The 20341-nt window shown below is 31.8% G+C and overlaps 1 protein-coding gene and 1 non-coding gene across 3 annotated transcripts in view; one reads left to right on the forward strand and one right to left on the reverse strand.

Annotated features, from left to right (window-relative positions):
* Positions 1 to 1042: 1042 nt before the first annotated feature.
* LOC127879404 (solute carrier family 23 member 1-like) overlaps positions 1043 to 20341 on the reverse strand; it is a 33457-nt gene continuing 14158 nt past the window's right edge. For both annotated transcript variants that reach the window (XM_052426187.1, XM_052426188.1), the window contains 2 exons: positions 19875 to 19970; positions 1043 to 2082 (listed from right to left, as the gene is read on the reverse strand). In XM_052426187.1, coding sequence (XP_052282147.1) covers positions 1871 to 2082; positions 19875 to 19970 — 308 coding nt within the window. In that variant the 3' untranslated portion in view covers positions 1043 to 1870. The remainder of the gene's footprint in view (positions 2083 to 19874; positions 19971 to 20341) is intronic.
* Trnaf-gaa (transfer RNA phenylalanine (anticodon GAA)) lies at positions 2626 to 2715 on the forward strand. Its single transcript is given in 2 exon segments — positions 2626 to 2662; positions 2680 to 2715. It is a non-coding gene; the product is annotated as a tRNA-Phe (tRNA).

A 20341-nucleotide genomic window follows, 5' to 3' on the forward strand; every position in this document is an offset into this window, starting at 1 on the left:
ACTCAATTCACTATTAAACCGTATTAAAATTTCACTTACCAGTAAAAGAACTTTCTCATTCCAGGCTTTTATAACTGTAGGGTTGTTACGATGAGCATTATGAATATTTATCCACGTGTTAACCTCTAATAAAAATGAAATTATAATTTAGATTTTTGTTCAACCCTTTACTTACTCAAAATGGAACAGTCCAATTATTTCGTCATTGAAATCTGTTTGGAGGTTGTGCCTATTGAATAAGCCGGCCCAGCCAAGTTGCCTATTAAACATTTGAACAACAGAATCAGGAGATACGCAATTCGTCTTATTTTGACATTAAACTAATTCAAATGTTTCACAATTTTTTGAAAATTATTTTTAAATTCTACTAAAGAAATAATAAATAAATTATAAAATAAAATTTAAAATAAATGTGTGACATCACACATGGCCTGACCCCCCTCCCCCATGTCACAAACTGTCACTTTCTTACTCCCCCTCCCCCCACCTGGAGCGTGACATACTTTATGGACGGCCCGTAATGGTTAAAGCTTTAGACTTCAGAAAGGTGCTGATTTACTTGTTATATATCCATAAATTTATAACACAACATATGTTTCTATATGCATTAAAATTCACCTTGAACAGTGCCTAATAAAAAAAATCTATTGGGGAGGGGCAACCCCTCCTGCACCCTCCCCGTTTGGGCCCCCCCAGTCAACATTTCCTGGGTACGGCCCTGTAGAGATGTAAACTAACGGAGTAGAATCGTTAATCAAGGCATACCAGTCAACAATTACTAACTATTTAGTAAGCTACGCATGTTTATATGTCAATATTGCATGGTTTTATTGCAAGTTAATAGTGGTTATTTGTTACCAAGAAGAATATAGTAAAGGGCAAATAGTGCATTAACCTCAGTTCAACATCGCATAAGTGTCAAACAATGTAAAGTTAATTTTATTTACAAAGTCGATGATCAATAAAAGCGTATAGCACGCTAAATAATTTTTCAAGATATTGGAAAAAGAAATGTGCAACAAAAAACAACTAGATATAAATTCATATCTAATAAGGTGCTTTGCATGTTTACAGACATTGACAATCTAAAGAATATATCACACACACCCCCCCGCATCCACCAAAGAAACAACCACATTAATCGGAATTTATTTTTTGCAGAATTTGTCAGCACAAAAATTGCGATATGTTTTAATAAGTGAACATTTCTACATAATGTTTTAGAATCGAGAATTTTAAATTATTTAAAATTATGAGTGTGTTTCAAATGTTTGAATATGTTCAATGTTGAATTTGAGTTTATTGACAATCGCGTGACATTAAGAACATGTATGATTCCACGGGGAGATTCAGTACTCTATGTCGCTTTGTGAATGGTTGTCAAACTGCTAGCTTCGTAGGGACACATTTTATACGTCATCACAGTCATGCAGAACCCAGTGAAAGTATCCCCAGAAATATAACTGCATCAACCAAAACAAATTACAGTACATCTGTTAAAATGCGAATTTCACGAAATTTCTAAATTATTTGGGATTTTCGTGAAATAACTGTTTCAATTAGGGACGAAATGCCTGATTTCTTCAGGAATTTCACAAAATGACTTCATTCAAATGACGAAATTCCTGAAACAAGTGTTCACTAGTTAAAAACTTAAATACATGCGACTAAAATTCAAACATTAATTTATCCAGAAAGTAAGTGTACGCCTGTGAAAACCTGTATGAACTCTATAAAGGTATTATACACTCTTTTCAAAAGAGTATATTTATATACAATTAGTAAGTGATCACGTTTAGCAAATGTGTACATTTTTTCACTGCATATAAACACACACGAAACACATGTTTTATCCCAAAGTTTATCAAGGTCATTCAGGATTCTTGCCCATCTCTTTCTCGACTGCGCCTCGATGGTACGGCAAGAAGGGTACGTACTTCAACAGCCTAGAGAACCGGATGCACTGGGGCATCAACGGCCGGTACACGTCATAGCCCTCGTTGAAGAGCGTCCGGTCCACTTCCGCGTCTTCATCTGCGTCGCTAACCGTCCAAGCGGCTATACCGCGCTCTTCCGGCGTCCCTGGGGGACCAGAAGTGACATTGAGACGATGTTACCATACTGATATCATATAAAACAAATTAAAAGTAAGTTATCTGCGAGACCGCATGGATAATGTTAATTTACGGATCAATGTATATATTTTTGTTTTAAGAATATCTTGTATTGTGGTGATTTTTTGTGTAAATTATTGTAAATAAGTACTGCATTTGTGCCTATTACATTTATTATAACATGTATTGCAAATAATGCAAAGCTAATTGTTTTAGTTAATAACTGATCCACAACTGATCACAGGGGAAATATCACAGGGACTGGGCAAAAACGCGAAACTTTCTGGTTTTGTATTAAAACATAATCAAAATATATTTATTTTGTGGTTTTTCTAATTTGCTTATTTAGTGGAGAATCAATGTAGTACGATATTTGACGACCTATCGCGCAAGCAAGTTGATTGGAAGGCGTAGTGGTACGAAAACGTACAATGTATTAGTTTATTAATAGACATATAATAACGATCGCTATACACAACTTCACCAAATAGCAGTACATAAGTGAATGTCAGCCGGAATAGCTCAGTTGGGAGAGCGTTAGACTGAAGTTGCTTTCGCAACAGTCATCTAAAGGTCCCCGGTTCAATCCCGGGTTCCGGCACGAACGGAACAGTTCGGCGGCTGACAATTTTTTCAGTCAGGTTAATAAATATAATAAAGCTTTATTTTATGTAGACATTTTAAAATCCATTTTACTACATTTGGACATTTTTATTAAAATTAATGGATGCAACGTGGTGACAACGTAAATTAAAATTTCTTACATCACTTAAATATCTTATAAAAATACACGTGTTTTATATTAACAAATAAATGCAAACAACACATCTATTATCCATGTATTTTAATGGTTGTCTATCATAGGCCTATCCCTACCACATATAGAGCGCGAAGCGCGACACGTATTATTGATTGTAACAATGAGTTGCGATAAAGAAAGCAGCCGCTTATCAAGGAGGAGCTGTGTCCCAGCAACCTGTTTTCCTAGAGTCAAGCACTCCTCGGAGTTTTTTTTTGAAGAACCACATATAGAGCGCGAAGCGCGACACGTATTACTATCCAGGTGGTATGGGCCCTTTAGCATTATCCGACCAGAGGTGACGTCGGTGTATCCGGTGTAAACAGTGAAAAACACAATGTAGATTTTTTTATAAAAACGTATGCAATCAGTGCAATTTTCAGTGCGAAAAGTGTGAAACTTGTGTCAATATAAAGGACTTTACACACATAAAAATGTATGTATAAAAATGTGTGAAACAAAATAAATATTTCGACAGGTCTCAATTATTTAAAAGCAAAATATGCCGGGTGGGGTATATTTTTTTCAAGTATACTATTTTTAAACCGGTTTGAGCGGGATAGAAAGTACAGTTAACCCGTCACGTTGTACGTGACAGAAAATCGTCACGCTTGAAGAGGCAATAATTGCATACTAAACGGCAATCAAATTTGTATAAGGCGCGACATTTGCTGTTAGCTATAATTATAAGCCTCAATTAAAAGACGCTCAAGTCTGTGCTCAAGTCGGTGAAAATGAATGCCGGTAAGCGGACACTTTCATCTACAGCAAGTGAAACTTCCACAAACACTAGCCTGCTTGAGACGTCGGTGTTCGAAAAAAGTGACATTACAGCCAAAAATAGTAGTCAAGCGAAAAACAAAACAAAATCTAAACCAGACTCTAAAAAACAAAAAAACTATGACAACATTTGTCAAAAATACGCAACAAGATCCCCGCGATAGTGATATCACAATTGAAAAAGACTGGATGAAATCAGCGGCAAATTATCGCGCGTGCTCACAAAAGACGATTCGACCTTTATAAAAGAAATGATAAGGGAAACTGTTGAACAACTAAAAGAAAAACTCCTTGGAAACGTCCTACGCCGAATAGAAAGTTTAGAGAGCGATTCTTTCGAACAAAAACGCGAGATTGAAATGCTTAAAAATGAAAACTTAACAAAAACAAAACAAATAGAAGAACTCCAACAACAAAATGCAAATCTAGAACATAAAAAAGTCAGTAATTCAATAAACTACGATGAATTCGCGAACAACAGCGAACAATACAGTCGTCGAAACAATCTAAGAATAGCTGGTGTACCGGAAGAGCATGATCGTCAGTCCTCGGTATCGGTTAAAAACAAAATCGTTGCACTTGTAAATACTCATCTGGGCATCCATATTGAGCCAACTGACATAGACATAGCCCACAGGCTAGGCAAATTTCAACCCAATAAAAATAGACCTGTGATTGTTAAGTTCGTCAGACTGACGACAAACCAAAATAGACATTCTGCGGAAAGCAAAAGCATTCAAAGGGTCTAGCATCTTCACCAACGGGGATCTAACAAAACTGAATGCAGAAGTGATGACTTCCGTCCGTCTGAAACAGCCCAGCGACGTCGAAAAAGCTTGGTCCTTTGAGGGCAAAATATTTGCGTTGTTTAAAGGCAACCAACATGCAACACAGATAAAATACCCGGATTTCAAAAAATGGTTGGAAAAGCCGTGGCCGAAAGAATCCTATGCGGAGAGTGTAGAAAATCCCGCTCGTGCTTTAACCAGAGTGGCATCAAATTAATAATAAATAGCCTATAGAAACTGTGCATTAAAAAAGGTTGCTTTTACTTCTTTACAAAGTGTAAAACATTTCTGAAATCTAAAGCTTTAAACATGTGTGTGAATTTCACACCAAGGGGTTGTTGATAAAGCATGTCACGCTTTTTTTAACCATTTTTACCCCGGCATGTCACAAACTGTTACAAAATCTTGGACCCCCCTCCCCTAAAGTACGTCACAAACTCACACTTTCGAACATTTTTTTAAAATTAATACTTAATTTAAATTTAATCTAAAACTCAATTCACTATTAAACCGTATTAAAATTTCACTTACCAGTAAAAGAACTTTCTCATTCCAGGCTTTTATAACTGTAGGGTTGTTACGATGAGCATTATGAATATTTATCCACGTGTTAACCTCTAATAAAAATGAAATTATAATTTAGATTTTCGTTCAACCCTTTACTTACTCAAAATGGAACAGTCCAATTATTTCGTCATTGAAATCTGTTTGGAGGTTGTGCCGATTGAATAAGCCGGCCCAGCCAAGTTGCCTATTAAACATTTGAACAACAGAATCAGGAGATACGCAATTCGTTTTATTTTGACATTAAACTAATTCAAATGTTTCACAATTTTTTGAAAATTATTTTTAAATTCTACTAAAGAAATAATAAATAAATTATAAAATAAAATTTAAAATAAATGTGTGACATCACACATGGCCTGATCCCCCTCCCCCATGTCACAAACTGTCACTTTCTTACTCCCCCTCCCCCCACCTGGAGCGTGACATACTTTATGGACGGCCCGTAATGGTTAAAGCTTTAGACTTCAGAAAGGTGCTGATTTACTTGTTATATATCCATAAATTTATAACACAACATATGTTTCTATATGCATTAAAATTCACCTTGAACAGTGCCTAATAAAAAAATCTATTGGGGAGGGGCAACCCCTCCTGCACCCTCCCCGTTTGGGCCCCCCCAGTCAACATTTCCTGGGTATGGCCCTGTAGAGATGTAAACTAACGGAGTAGAATCGTTAATCAAGGCATACCAGTCAACAATAACTAACTATTTAGTAAGCTACGCATGTTTATATGTCAATATTGCATGGTTTTATTGCAAGTTAATAGTGGTAATTTGTTACCAAGAAGAATATAGTAAAGGGCAAATAGTGCATTAACCTCAGTTCAACATCGCATAAGTGTCAAACAATGTAAAGTTAATTTTATTTACAAAGTCGATGCAGAAGTGATGACTTCCGTCCGTCTGAAACAGCCCAGCGACGTCGAAAAAGCTTGGTCCTTTGAGGGCAAAATATTTGCGTTGTTTAAAGGCAACCAACATGCAACACAGATAAAATACCCGGATTTCAAAAAATGGTTGGAAAAGCCGTGGCCGAAAGAATCCTATGCGGAGAGTGTAGAAAATCCCGCTCGTGCTTTAACCAGAGTGGCATCAAATTAATAATAAATAGCCTATAGAAACTGTGCATTAAAAAACTTGTATTTACATTTTATTCACATGGTTTACCTGCGCTAATAATGTCTGTAAAAGGTCCCTATATGTAATGGGGTCCCATGCGGCCTTCCAGCTATTATTATTTACTGTTGTCTTTTAAACGTCCAAAATAATAATATCAAAATATATTGCACAACACCATTGAAGTTACAGTATGTGAAAAAGATAATTAAACAATACCTCTTTTAATCAAGTAGCATACAAAATCTAGCTACGCACATGAATTGTGCTGTTATTATAACGCAGTTACGCCCCTTGTTATAAAAATATCGCGCTTCAAATGAGTATGTTAAATTGATGCACTTATTACACATAATTAAAGAAAGCTCTACCTGTATAAGGAGAGTATAATATGAAAAGTTGTTCTATCTTAACACAATAATAGCTATATATTGTCTTTTATTTATTCCAAGACTGTAAATATGTTATTGTTTTCTTTCTTTAAAAGCCCCTTTTTTCATATATTCATGCTTTCTGTTTTTGAGAGCAATACACTTTCCCCTATGCTTTTGATATATTTGTGATTTCAAACAGTTTATGTATACCTAAGCAGTTGTTTTTGAGTGTGACGTCTTAATGTGAATTATTATATACATATGTTTAATGATCTATTTATCTTGTCAACTTGATCCGGTTCATATTTTATATATTGCTTGTAATACAACATTACTGCAACCAATCTTTTCCCAGATACATATTATCTGGAAACCGTTTTCTTATTTCTTAAGCTAGAGCACTTGTTTTTGTGATCATTAATATGCTCTACTTATCATCTTATTAGATGGAATCCATACATTTTTTTTGCTTTATATCAGTACTTACGCTGATACCATATACTATGCATATAAATATTGCTATCCCTGCTAGCATGACCCTTGTTTTTTTATTGATTTTAGAAAAAAAATCTGTATTAGTGTGTTATATATACAGGTTTTTCTTTCCTTTCTGTGTGCATATAATCCAACATGTATATATTCCTCATGTATGATAGTGTTAGAATTGTATTTTGATACACAATATTATGCATGTAACAAGAATCCAGTGAAACTATTTAATTTAGATTTAAACATATTTAATAATAATAACATTCATATGATTATGTAACTAAGCATGATTCTTTTTTTTATGGGTTCAGGACACGCTTCAAAATATAAATACATCTGTTATTGTCAAATTTTAACTCAATACCCAGTCATTCAGTGTTACCAATTACAAGATAACTTATGCACTTTAATACCTTCGATTCAATAATTTTCATTTAATAGGTTAATTTGAAATGTATAGTTGTTCAATGTATTAAAAGTGGAAGACTTAAATCATCCTTTTATTTTTTCATTTAACACTTTATAATAGCAGTCCTTATTAATGTATTAACAAAAATCTTACTTCATTTTCGCTTTCATATGAAGTTTGTTTAAGTGTTGTTCATGTTGGTTTGCATTGTGCTGTATTGTGCTGTTTTGTACTGTTTGGGCAATCGGTCACTTGCCTTAAATAAAGGACCAACTAATTGTTTTTAATGAAAATTCAATACTGCTCCAGCAGCTGGAGTTTCACTTCTTTATATTGCATTGCACAACAGTTTGATGTGTGCTGCGTGGATGCAGTAGCGTGTATCCCCGTACATATCTTCGATGTTGTTATATTTTCAGCCTTCAGAGGCTGGTGGCGGTATTGTGTTTTTATTATTTTTTAAGAAACCTTGTTTAAGACCTTTCTTATACTTAGATTCTTATACATTCTCTGTACTTATAAAGTAAACGTGTATGTTCATCAATTGAGAGTTCTGCAGGTTATACTGAATTTTTACAGACCATTATCTGACAAGCTGCCTCTTACTCTTTTATGTATGTTGACTTGGCAATGTGTATTAATGTGATTATAAGATTGGTGGTTTCGCCAAATAAATAACCTATGGACAGATTGATTACAAAAAACCCGAAAGTTGTTCTCTCACCATTGAGAATTCCGATTACACGTAGTATTCTTTTGCCTTTAAATTATAGACAATTACTTTTTTCTAAACCTACAGTCAAATTAAGTTTACTTCGAACATCTTTCATTGGAGGTACAATGCGGCTGGGTTCTAGTTCGCAGCGTAATTTAGCTCCGTGTAATCGGTATCCTACAATAAATAAGTGCAACTCCAGGAAGTGTTTATGTTGCAAGTTTTTAAATATGTCCTCTTTTATTCTTTCATCGGTTAATAACCGAAAATTTTCAGTTAATATTAAATCCGATGTCTCATGAAATTCTATGCATGTGGTTTATGTTATTACTTGAAATGTACCCTGTTGTGGTGCGCAATACGTTGGGCAGACGGGTAGATCACTTAACACACGTTTTAGGGAACATTTTTTCAAAATTAAAAATAACAATAAATTTTATAATTTCATTTACCAGCACTTTAATAAAACAGGTCATAGCGTAACAAATATTTCAATTCAACCTGTGGAGCAACTTATTTTTAATAATAGTACTTCAAGTCAGTGCCAATTAAAAGCATGGTGCATGTCAGAATTTGAATGGATTAAACGTTTGCAATCAGCTTACCCACTTGGATAAAATGATAACATTCTAAATGTTGGAACAATTTCTAAAAATAAATCGATTAATTCATTTTCTCTGTTTAGTAAACGTCTAAGAAATAAACGTTCACATGGCATTAGGAAAAATGGTAACTTAAGGCGTAAATTTAAACGTCTGCTTTCTTTAAATGATTGCTACACAGTATTACAAAATGGGGGTAAACATAAATTACTAAGTGCACTTTGCTCTCTTTCTGTTTCTTCGTTGGCGCATATTGATAAGGAATGTAAACTTATTTTACTTCAATCTGACCCTCTATATGAATGTGCTTGTATTATTGAATCTTTCACTGACTACTATCTTAAACCTTTTATTGAAAATGTACTTAACAAAACTAGAAATCGTATCAAAATTGAGTTTTGTAACAAAGGTCTTGATTTAATTGACCTTCCTAAAATATTCAATGATAAAAATGTACGTCGGTTGATTCCCCCTTATTTCCGCAATACTGAATCACCACTTATTTGCTACAAATATAGTAAACCTGTAAGAAGTATCGTTTTTAATTATAATTCTATTTCCACAGATATAAATGTAATAAGAAATTGTCCTACATTATGTGACTGTACTAGTTCTAAATATATGTATGGTCCAGTTGGACATGTTATTACTGGGGACCTTAATTTCATTCAAAATAAAAACCTTAGAAATTTGCTACGCAGAGGCCCTAAGTACAGACTGCCTATTCCTGTTGATTTTGATAACTGCATTAAGAATATCGTAACATCCTTACATGATTATTGCACTAAATGGTGCAGGAAGGAAAATGCTGAAATTACTGCACTCAATGATTGGAAAACAAAAATATTTAGTATGGCCATGAATAAAATATGTTTTTATGATACACATCCTTTGGCCTAACCACATTCACCTAAATTTAATAAACAAAATCTCTGTAAATTGCTTGAAGACTTAAAATCTAAATTCGTCTTAGTTCCTGCTGATAAGGCTACTAATAATGTTATCATAATATGACGAGTGTTTTATGTTCAAACTATTTCACAAGAACTTTCACAAACTACATCATATTGTGAGTACAATAAGCAACCTAATGAAATTATTACCGACCATATTGACCAATGCATAAAGTTAAATGTAATAGTCAATATTACTGACAAGAAATTGCCATCACTTTACTGGATACCTAAATTACATAAGACGCCATATAAAAGTCGTGTTATCGCTAATTCAGTGTCTTGTACCACCAAACAATTATCAGTGTATCTTACATCTTCATTGAGTGCTATTAGATATCATATAGCTAAATTTTGTAATAAAGTTTATGAAAATAGTAATATTAACCTATTTTGGTCAATTAAAAACACCTTAGAAGTTATTGATAAAATTGAAAATAAAAAATATAAGGTGTCACAGGTAAGTACTTATGATTTTTCGACACTATATACAACGCTTCCTCACGCTTTAATAAAATCCAAACTTGTTTCTTTGATTGAAAAAACTTTTGCTAGAGAGAAATGTTTGTATCTAGCTTTAAACACTAAAACAGCTTTTTTTACTAATCAGATATTAGATAATTACATCATTTGGACTGGTCTTGACTTTTGTGCAGCACTTACTTTTCTTTTGGATAACTTGTTCGTTGAATTTAATGGTAAAATATTTAAACAAATTATTGGCGTTCCTATGGGTACTAATTGTGCGCCACTTATAGCTGACCTTTTTTATATTGTTATGAAAGCGAATTTATGTTAGAATTATCTAAAACTAAGCAAGTAGATTTGATTAATTGTTTTAACCTTACTAGTAGGTACATTGATGACATACTTAATTTAGATAATCCATTATTTGAACAATATATTCACAAAATCTACCCAAAAGAACTAGTCTTAAATAGATCGTGTATATCCAATACAGACGCTGCGTATTTAGACTTACATTTAAGTATTAATAATAATTTGATCAAAACTAGTTTATATGACAAATGGGACGATTTTATCTTTGAAATTGTGAATTTTCCGTTTCTAGATGGCAACATCCCTAAAGGACCTTCCTATGGTATTTACATTTCGCAGTTGGTACGTTATGCCAGAGCATGTTCGTGTATTAAAGATTTTAATGATCGTAATCTAATATTAACTAAAAAATTGCTAAAACAAGGCTTTTTGTATCATAACCTAAGAAATAAATTTGCTAGATTTTACTTTAAGTATGGTGATTTAATTTCAAAATATAATGTTTCTTTAAAATGGCATTTAAATAATGGAATCTCCCATCCATCATTTTACGGAGATGTTTTGAAGCGTGTCCGCAAATTAAAATATGTTAAACCAAATGTTCATATTAATTTTTTCAATTTAATTAACTTGTTTTTATCAAAAGGATACGATGCTTATGTACTTAAAAACACGTGTTTGATGGTTTTCGATTCACTATATCTTTCTTCCCTTAAAATTTGGAATCATTAGTGATATTATAGGCATTTTTCACTGTTGAATAAAATTGTGTCATTGTGTCGTATGAACAAATCTGCATGAATACTACATTATAGGCATTTTTCACTGTTGAATAAAATTGTGTCATTGTGTCGTATGAACAAATCTGCATGTAAACTACATTTGGACTCAAATCCTACATCAAATCATTTCTGTCTTCAGTTGTCAAAACACCTATATACTGTTTGATTCCAATAATGTCGCTTTAATGGAATTATCATTTTTATTCATTTGCTTCTTAATATTAAATCACCTAAACTTTTTTTATTAGTAGCACAGCCCCATTAATATTTTTATTTAGTACTGCCCTTGGAATTTGTTCACGTCATGTCATTATGGATTTTTGTGACGTCATACGACCGACTTTCCCAGTTGTAATCTACATGCATAGGTCATTGGGTTTATAACGTTCCATTTTATTTATATTTTCTCTCTGATAGGCGTTTCTTGTTTGATTTAATTATTTTTAATTTGTTTAGCAGTCACATAAACAACCAAGCTATGTAATATGGAATTTTTACACCCATTATTGCTGCTTCTTCCTGTATTTGCGCGATGATTATCTGAGATATTAACTCTATGATTCTATATTCTCAAATCTTTTCTATAAAGAAGGAATGTAGTTGACATTTGTTAATAGTTTTATTTGATCGTTCGTCAAAAAGTTGTAATTCTGTTACTCTTGTATCTTCAATGCAATTGAGTAATTAAATAGTTATTAAATTGAATGCGTTTTAATTCCCTTTTATTATTGTTTAATTTGAGTTACAATGCTATGACGTTAAATTTTATTTACACTTAAATGTATTATGAATATTGCTGGGCCAAGTGTGAGGTTGAGCGCTCTATAACCAGGTTTAAACCCCCAATGCTTTGCATTGACCGTTTCAAGGCGGTGACCCCAGCTTTATTCATATTTTGTTTATGTTGGTTTGTATTGTGCTGTATTGTGCTGTTTTGTACTGTTTGGGCAATCGGTCACTTGCCTTAAATAAAGGACCAAATAATTGTTTTTAATGAAAATTCAATACTGCTCCAGCAGCTGGAGTTTCACTTCTTTATATTGAGTGAAATTTGGATGTAAAATGTAGTTACACTGTCTTATTCAATATCTCTGTCTTCAAGAGTACTCTCTGTTCTTAAAAGATCAGTTACACAATTATTAGGAGAAGTAACATGCTTGTCAAATTATATACCTTTTCTACATGCTGAATAAATTATACTGATAATACAAATTAAAAAGAAATAAAAAGTGACTCAAACTAAAGTGTAGTTACAAAATTAACGTACTTGTCAAACCTAAGTTCTCACTTGTATTAAAATTGATTATGTAGCTATATTCATTCTACAAATAAAAATTAACTTAAGTGTTAACATAATCAAATTAAGACAAACCAATTATTATCTATATTATTGCTCCGAATTAAAATGTTTCCAGCATAATGTTTGATGTGATCATGCAAGTAAATCGAAATTATCACTTACACATTAGAGTTATTGATTTTATAGATGTAACGATTAATTATGCTGTTTATCATACAAACTGGCATATCTAACTTGTACCTTAGCTATGTTTATGTTATAAGTTTATGTTATAAGTTTATGTAACATAAGCAAAACTGTTTTAGAAATCACCTTTTAAAGCGTGTGTACTTAAATTACATATATTAATCCTAAATAGAAGTTGCAATTATTTTTGTTAAGGGATTGATCCACGTGTTTGAAACTTATGTGTACTTCAATTACATATAATAATTCTAAACATATGTTTTCATTAATGTGATAATGATTTTATCGATGGGTACGAAACGTATTTGTTTATCTTAAAACATTTGGAAAAAAATATTTTTATTAATTTGCCAAATCTTTGATCCATGTGTATGAAACGTAATTGTTTTTTTCTCCATGTAAATCTGAAAATCTTTGAAAAAATAATCCTATTTGTTACCGCCTCAGAATGACATCCGTTGTTGCAAACTTCATTGTGCAAAGTTTTAACCAACGAATCTCATAACCCGCGCGTAATAGATCTTTTAGTTAATTCTACTATTACATGTATAAATTTGTAAATACTATATGTCAAGCATACGTTATTGTTATGCACTTATGACCACATGAAAATAACAATAATCTTCCATAAGAATTCTAAACGAAGTACATTAAGTGTTTTCTTATATAAATAAAAAAAGTTATTCATTTCTTAATAACATTGTATAAGCTTATATCTGAATTTAAAAAAGGGGAGACAAGAAAAAATATTATACATATTGTTTATTAAAAATTAAATCAACTTAATAATTTTTAATAACATTATAGTGATCGATATCTGCTCTTAAAAATACTACGAGAGATACTTTATTTAAACATAACTTTTCGAAAAATAATTCTGAAATTAACTATTTAATGATTGTATATGTCTGTTTATTTTGTAATGTTCAGCCAAGCTGCCGTTACACATATTGTCTTTATTACTTATATGTTTTTCTTGTGTTTTTAGCATCCATCCACTATACGTAGATGATGCTAATGCTTTTTTTTCTATGTCTCCATTGGGGACCAGTCGTTTTTTGTGGTTTCTTTTCACCTTTGTGATTACTTCTTTTAACTTCTTCATTTCTATGGAATATTTATCCTCTTGTATCCCTAATTTTTGTTTTCTATTTTTGTTTGCATGGATGGACATTTTATGTCTCATAGAAAGCAACTGGACATGTTTTAAAATTGAAACTAACTGGACAAGCACACACAAATTATCATTTACAACACCCTTCACCACTTTTAATGATTAAATTATGTACTTTGAATGTAAAAGGGCTAAACAATAAAGATAAACGCATAAAAATCTTCAAATGGTTAGACGAAAAAAAAAAGTATATGCCTATTACAAGAAAGTCACTTGACACATACTTTAGCACAAACCTTAAAAATGAATGGGACGGAGACATCTATCTCAGTGGACAACATACTAATAAACAAGGCATTGCCTTTCTAATAAAAAATAATATAGGGATCACAGTCGATAACTAAAACGAAATAATAATTGGCAGACAAGCAAGTATAGATATTAAAATACACGAAACACAATTAACATTAATCAACGTGTACGGCCCTAACATAGATGATTCCACTTTTAACGAAACATTACAATCCTTTATAAATAATAACCAAGATAAAAACATTATAGTCGGTGGTGATTTCAATACTGTTCTTAACCCATTATTAGATAAAAAAGAAGGGAAACCTTTATACTCATCCTAAAACTAGAAACATTTTAAATAACATAATTGAAAACTACAATATGATAGACATCTGGCGTACAATATATCCAAACGAAAGCAATTCACCTGACACTCAAACACAAAACCAACAATATTTTGTAGATTAGACTATTTTTTAATATCTGAGTCTCTTTGCAACATTATTGACACATGTAACATAAAACCAGGATTTATGACTGACCACTCTCTAGTTGAACTTAAACTGCACAATATACAACCTGACAGAGGCCCAGGATACTTTAAAATTAACAACAGCATCGTATTAGATACACAATATCAAACACAAATAAAACAGAAAAAATTAAAATAACAAAGATGCAAACCCAAACACCTTATGGGAAGTTATTAAAGGAAATATACGTAACACAACAATTAGATACACATCATTTTAACAAAAAGAAACACACAAACTTGAAACTGAAACCATCAAAACCATTGAAACACTTGAAAAACAATTGCATCAAACAAACACAAATGATACCAACGACATTGAAAATGAAATAACATTTAAAAAACAAATATAAGATGGAATCTATCATACACATCTCAATGGAATAATACTAAGAGCGCGTGCACAGCATGTTGAACACAATGAAAAAAATACAAAATACTTCGCAAACATCGAAAAACGTAGAAGTGAACAAAACGCTGTACACAAATTTGTAGTCAATGGCGAAGATATAACAAACAGCACTCAAATACTAACGTTTATTTTTCGAAACCCTCTATAAAGGAAAACATGTTGAAAATAACACCCTTTTTAAAAATACACATCACACTTTAAATCAAGAAGATAAACTATTGTGTGTCGGATTACTAAATGAATATGAATGTGGATTAGCACTAAAAGAAATGCAAAATAACAAAAGTCCAGGATCTGATGGCATCACCATTGAGTTTTATAAAATATTTTGGAATGATATCAAAACGCATTTAATTAATTCACTAAACCATTCATATAATAATAAAAACCTTACTACTCTTCAAAACAAGGTATAATATCACTCATTCCAAAACCTGGAAAAAACTTAGAATCCTTATCAAACTGGCGCCCAATTAGCTTACTAAACAATGATTATAAAATTGCAACTAAAAGTATAGCAAACAGAATAAAAAAAAATATTACCATCGATCATTTCAAAATCTCAATCTGGTTTCATAAAAGGACGTTACATTGGTGAAAACGTTCGTCTTATCCAAGAATGCATAAACTATTTCAACAATTCAAACAATCCTGGTCTTATATTCTTTGCAGACTTTGAAAAGGCATTCGATTCGCTTGATCATTCATTTATGTTCTCTTGCTTAGAAAATATGAACTTTGGTAGAAATCTCATTCAATGGGTCAAAATATTTTATACCGATATTAACAGTATAATCATTAACAATGGCTTCTTTTCAAACAGTTTTAACATCGAACGAGGGGTTCGACAAGGATGTCCACTCTCATCATCGCTATGTATTATTTGCATCGAGTATCTATCACATTACATCCAATCAAATAAACACATAAAAGGCATATCACTAGAACCTGATGAAAATATCAAACAGTCCCTATTTGCTGACGATGCAACTTACTTCTTAAACGACAATTACGATTCTTTCCATAACCTAATAGAGTCACTAACCCTTTACGAAATGACATCGGGTCTTAAACAAAAGTAAATGTACTGTGCTACGAGTAGGTAAATTAAAACAAAGTAATGTCCTATATAAAAAAGAAATGAAATTTAATTGGACATCCGATGAAGCCACAACGTTAGAAATTACTTTCACAAATAATGAAAAGGATACAGTTTTTAAAAACATACTACCTAAATTACAGATTTTTAAAAACTGCTTAAAATCATGGCATCATCGTAAACTTACACTAATCGAAAAAAAACACAGTATTGAAAACGTTTACACTTCTTAATTAATGTATGTATTTACAGTTCTCCCAAATCCACCAAATGATATTATAAACGATATATAATCAGCAATATTTAATTTCATATGGGACGGTAAGCCTGATAAAATAAAACGAACTCAGTTAATTCAATCTGTAGAAAATGGAGGTATCAAATTAACGAAGATTGGCTCATTTTTTAATGCAATCAAATGCAGCTGGGTTAAAAGATACCTAGATAATACCAATACGAGTAAAAGGAAATTATTCTACCAGAAAATTCTAAAAAAATATGGTGACTCCTTACTCCTTGAATGTAACATCAGCAATACTATCTTACATGAAATTGCAAACGAAAACATATTTCTATCTGAAGTTCTATCAGCATGGAGTGATGTCACTCATAATCTAGAAACCAAAACCAACAGTAAAACAATTTTATGGAACAATATAGACATAACTTCAAACAATAAGACGTTTTTTTAATAAAGATTGGTTTGAACGAAGCATTAAATATGTCGACCAATTATATGACTACAGAATTAAGGATTTCTACTCTTTTGATGATATATACTACATATACGGAATACCTTCAAATAGTTTTCTGAAGTACTACACACTTATCAAAAGCATACCCTTACATATTAAATCTAAAATCAGTACAAATAATACAGCATGTACTCAAACAACATTCGTAGAAAACATACTTGAAAGAAAAAACAAAACAAATTAAATATTTTACAAACTACAAATTAAAAACCCTACAGAAAACTCCAAAATCCAAAATAAATGGCAAGTCCTTTTCGGAGAACATGAACTTAATTGGAAACACATATTTACCATGCCATATAAAGCAACTATTGAAAGCACACTGGGAAATTTTCAATATAAATACATCCATAGAATTATAGCTACAAATAAATTTCTCTTTAAATGCAAATTATCTAACTCAAATCTGTGTGACTTCTGCGGTGAAAACATTGAAACTATAGATCATCTTTTTTGGGAGTGTAAACACATCCAGCCTATTTGGAATCAATTAATATCCTTTCTTGAACAACAGCAACTAAACGTTAAATTATCTTTCTAAAATGTTAGTTTCGGAATTAACTCATTGAAATCAATAGACTGTAATAATATTGTAAATTTTATTCTTATTTTGATGAAATATTTTATCTTTAACATGAAGTACAAAAAACAAGTGCCAAATTTTAATTGTTTTGTCCATAGTCTTAAACTAAAAATCCATATTGAGAAAGAAATAGCCCTCAGTAATGACACATTACAAATCTTTGAACAAAAATGGAATCGGATTAAATTATCATAATGTTTTGTCCACTTTTATACATTTCACTCTAATGTTAGTTCATCTTTCTAAAATATTTTTGTTTATTTTTTTATTTTCATTTTTCAATCTTACAAGATCATTGTGAATATACAACAAAACACACAAGTCCAGTATGCTTTCTTCCGACTTTATACAACTCATCATTTTTCATAACTATTCCTCTGTTGTTGTTTTCTTTTCTCTCTAAAAAATATATATATATTAGCATATCTTGTATAACATGTCTGAATTTTATTGCTTTGTACAATCAATTTGTTGTATGATCATATACATGTATACATTGTATGTATTATATTGAATTAAAAAAAAATTATTCGACCATTACGTCCATAGTTATCTTCCTTAGAAGTTGAGATATTTTGAAATCCTTGTCCGAAGTGCAAAATGTTCATCCGATTGTTCCCAAACTTTCACAGGTTTTTTATCAATGAGGACCCAACCCAAACTCTATATGAGCAATATCGGACCATAACTCCAGAATTATGTCTCTTTGAATTTAAAAATAAAAGTAAAAAACTGCTTGGTTAGGTGATTATGTCAACATTTTTCATCAGATTCTTTCCAAACTTACAGTGTTTTCATATCAATGAGCATTTTTACCTCATTTAAAATGAGAAACATCGGGACAATAAGTGCAGAATTTTTTTCTATTAAATTTGACAAAATAAACAATTTCCACTTGTTTGAAAGATTTCACAACTTTCGTCTGAATCTTTCCAAACTTGTCAAGTGTTTTTATATCAGTATTACTCGAACCTTATTGAAAATGATGAATATCGGAGCAATAAATCTATTATGATCTTTTACTGAATTTCAAAGTATTGTGAAATGCAGCTTCTTTATACAATTTACAGTTTTCATTCCTTTAAAAAAAACAACTTTTACAGTGTTTTCATATCAATGAGTACTCAACCCCTATCTTAAATGAGCAACGTAAGAATAAATTCAGAATCATCTCCCCTTGAAGTTGAAAAAAATATGAAATTACGCTTACAAGATGAAGCAGATTTTTTTTAAACCTACTCAGATCTGTTCCATTAATGAAAACTGCACACGGATACCAGTAAAAGAAAGGAAACCAATGTAAATAAAATGAACTATGAAATATTTGGGGGTTACAACACAAAATCATAGAAAATGGTTATTTCGGGGTTATAACACATCATCATAAATAATGGTTATTTGTGGGTTATAACACAAAATCATAGATAATTGTTTTACCAGTATCTTTTTTTTTTATTTTGTTTTAAATAATCGGCCAATATATTCATATTTACAGTAGAAAAAAATCGTTCCATGTAACTGCATTGCGTGCCTTTTACACTGAAATTCCCGACGCCCTTTGATGCTTTGCATCAATACTTATCTTGTACGTATAATGTGATGTCAAACGAGTGTATGTGTGCTTTAGTCATAATATTGATCAGGTAATATAAACGGGGCTGTATATCGCTCTCTGCATTGCCGAGCCAGCATTCATCTTAACCTTGGTGTATTCTGAAACGGTTTTTCGAAGAAAGTGTCTATTAATTAAGATTTTTATGATCTGATGTTATACAAACAATCAATCAACCGCAAGAAGTTTATTATTATTTTCTTTATTATGCATATCTCAGTAAAAGGTTGGTGTATTTTTAATGTAAAAAGAACAATTTGTACATTTTGAACTATTTATTCAATATGTGTTATTTGTATTAATATTGAAGACTAGGTTAAAATATAAAGTTTTGGGTGCGTTTAATAATTCACTGGGCATTTATCGAAATGTAACTGTCGGAAACATGTTTACATATTCATCTTTAATTTGACACCAGGCTTACGCAATCTAGAAAATGCATCGAATTGTTACACTGCTTTACATAAGGCCTATTTATATTGTTTCCCTATTCTTAAAATGTATTCATATTTGAATTTCACACATGTTTCCAGTTGTCGAACGGTACCATTGTAGTTTGACTATTTGTATGTAGATGCATGTTTTGATTATACTGCTATTTTGAAGAACGACGTTCATTTTGTTCTCATAAAACACTCAAGGATTTATATAGCCCTTAAATTTGATCAGCGCTCTATTCGCAACCATCTTTCCACAAACTATTGAAGAAGTATCTCACCTGGTACGGTGTTGTCCAGCACGAACGCGATAACCGTCCCGATCAAATTTGGATTTCCAAGAAGCATGGACATGATCTTGTCGAACACCAAGTGACCTGAAATGCCGGCACTCTTGAGAACGACTACAGCAGGAAATCATCATCATCATCATCATCATCATCATCATCATCATCATCATCATCATCATCATCACCATCATCATCATTATCATCATCATCAGCATCATCATAATCTTCTTCTTCTTCTTCCTTTTCTTCTTCTTCATCATCATCATCATTATCATCATCATTATCATCATCATCATAATCACCATCATCATCATCATCATCATCATCATCATCATCATCATCATCATCATCATCATCATCATCATCATCATCATCATCATCATCACCATCATCATCATCATCATCATGACGATCATGATAATCATCAGCAGATCAGCAGAAATCATGCAGCTTTAAAA

Source organism: Dreissena polymorpha, chromosome 4 (assembly GCF_020536995.1).
Source record: "Dreissena polymorpha isolate Duluth1 chromosome 4, UMN_Dpol_1.0, whole genome shotgun sequence".
Taxonomy (NCBI): domain Eukaryota; kingdom Metazoa; phylum Mollusca; class Bivalvia; order Myida; family Dreissenidae; genus Dreissena; species Dreissena polymorpha.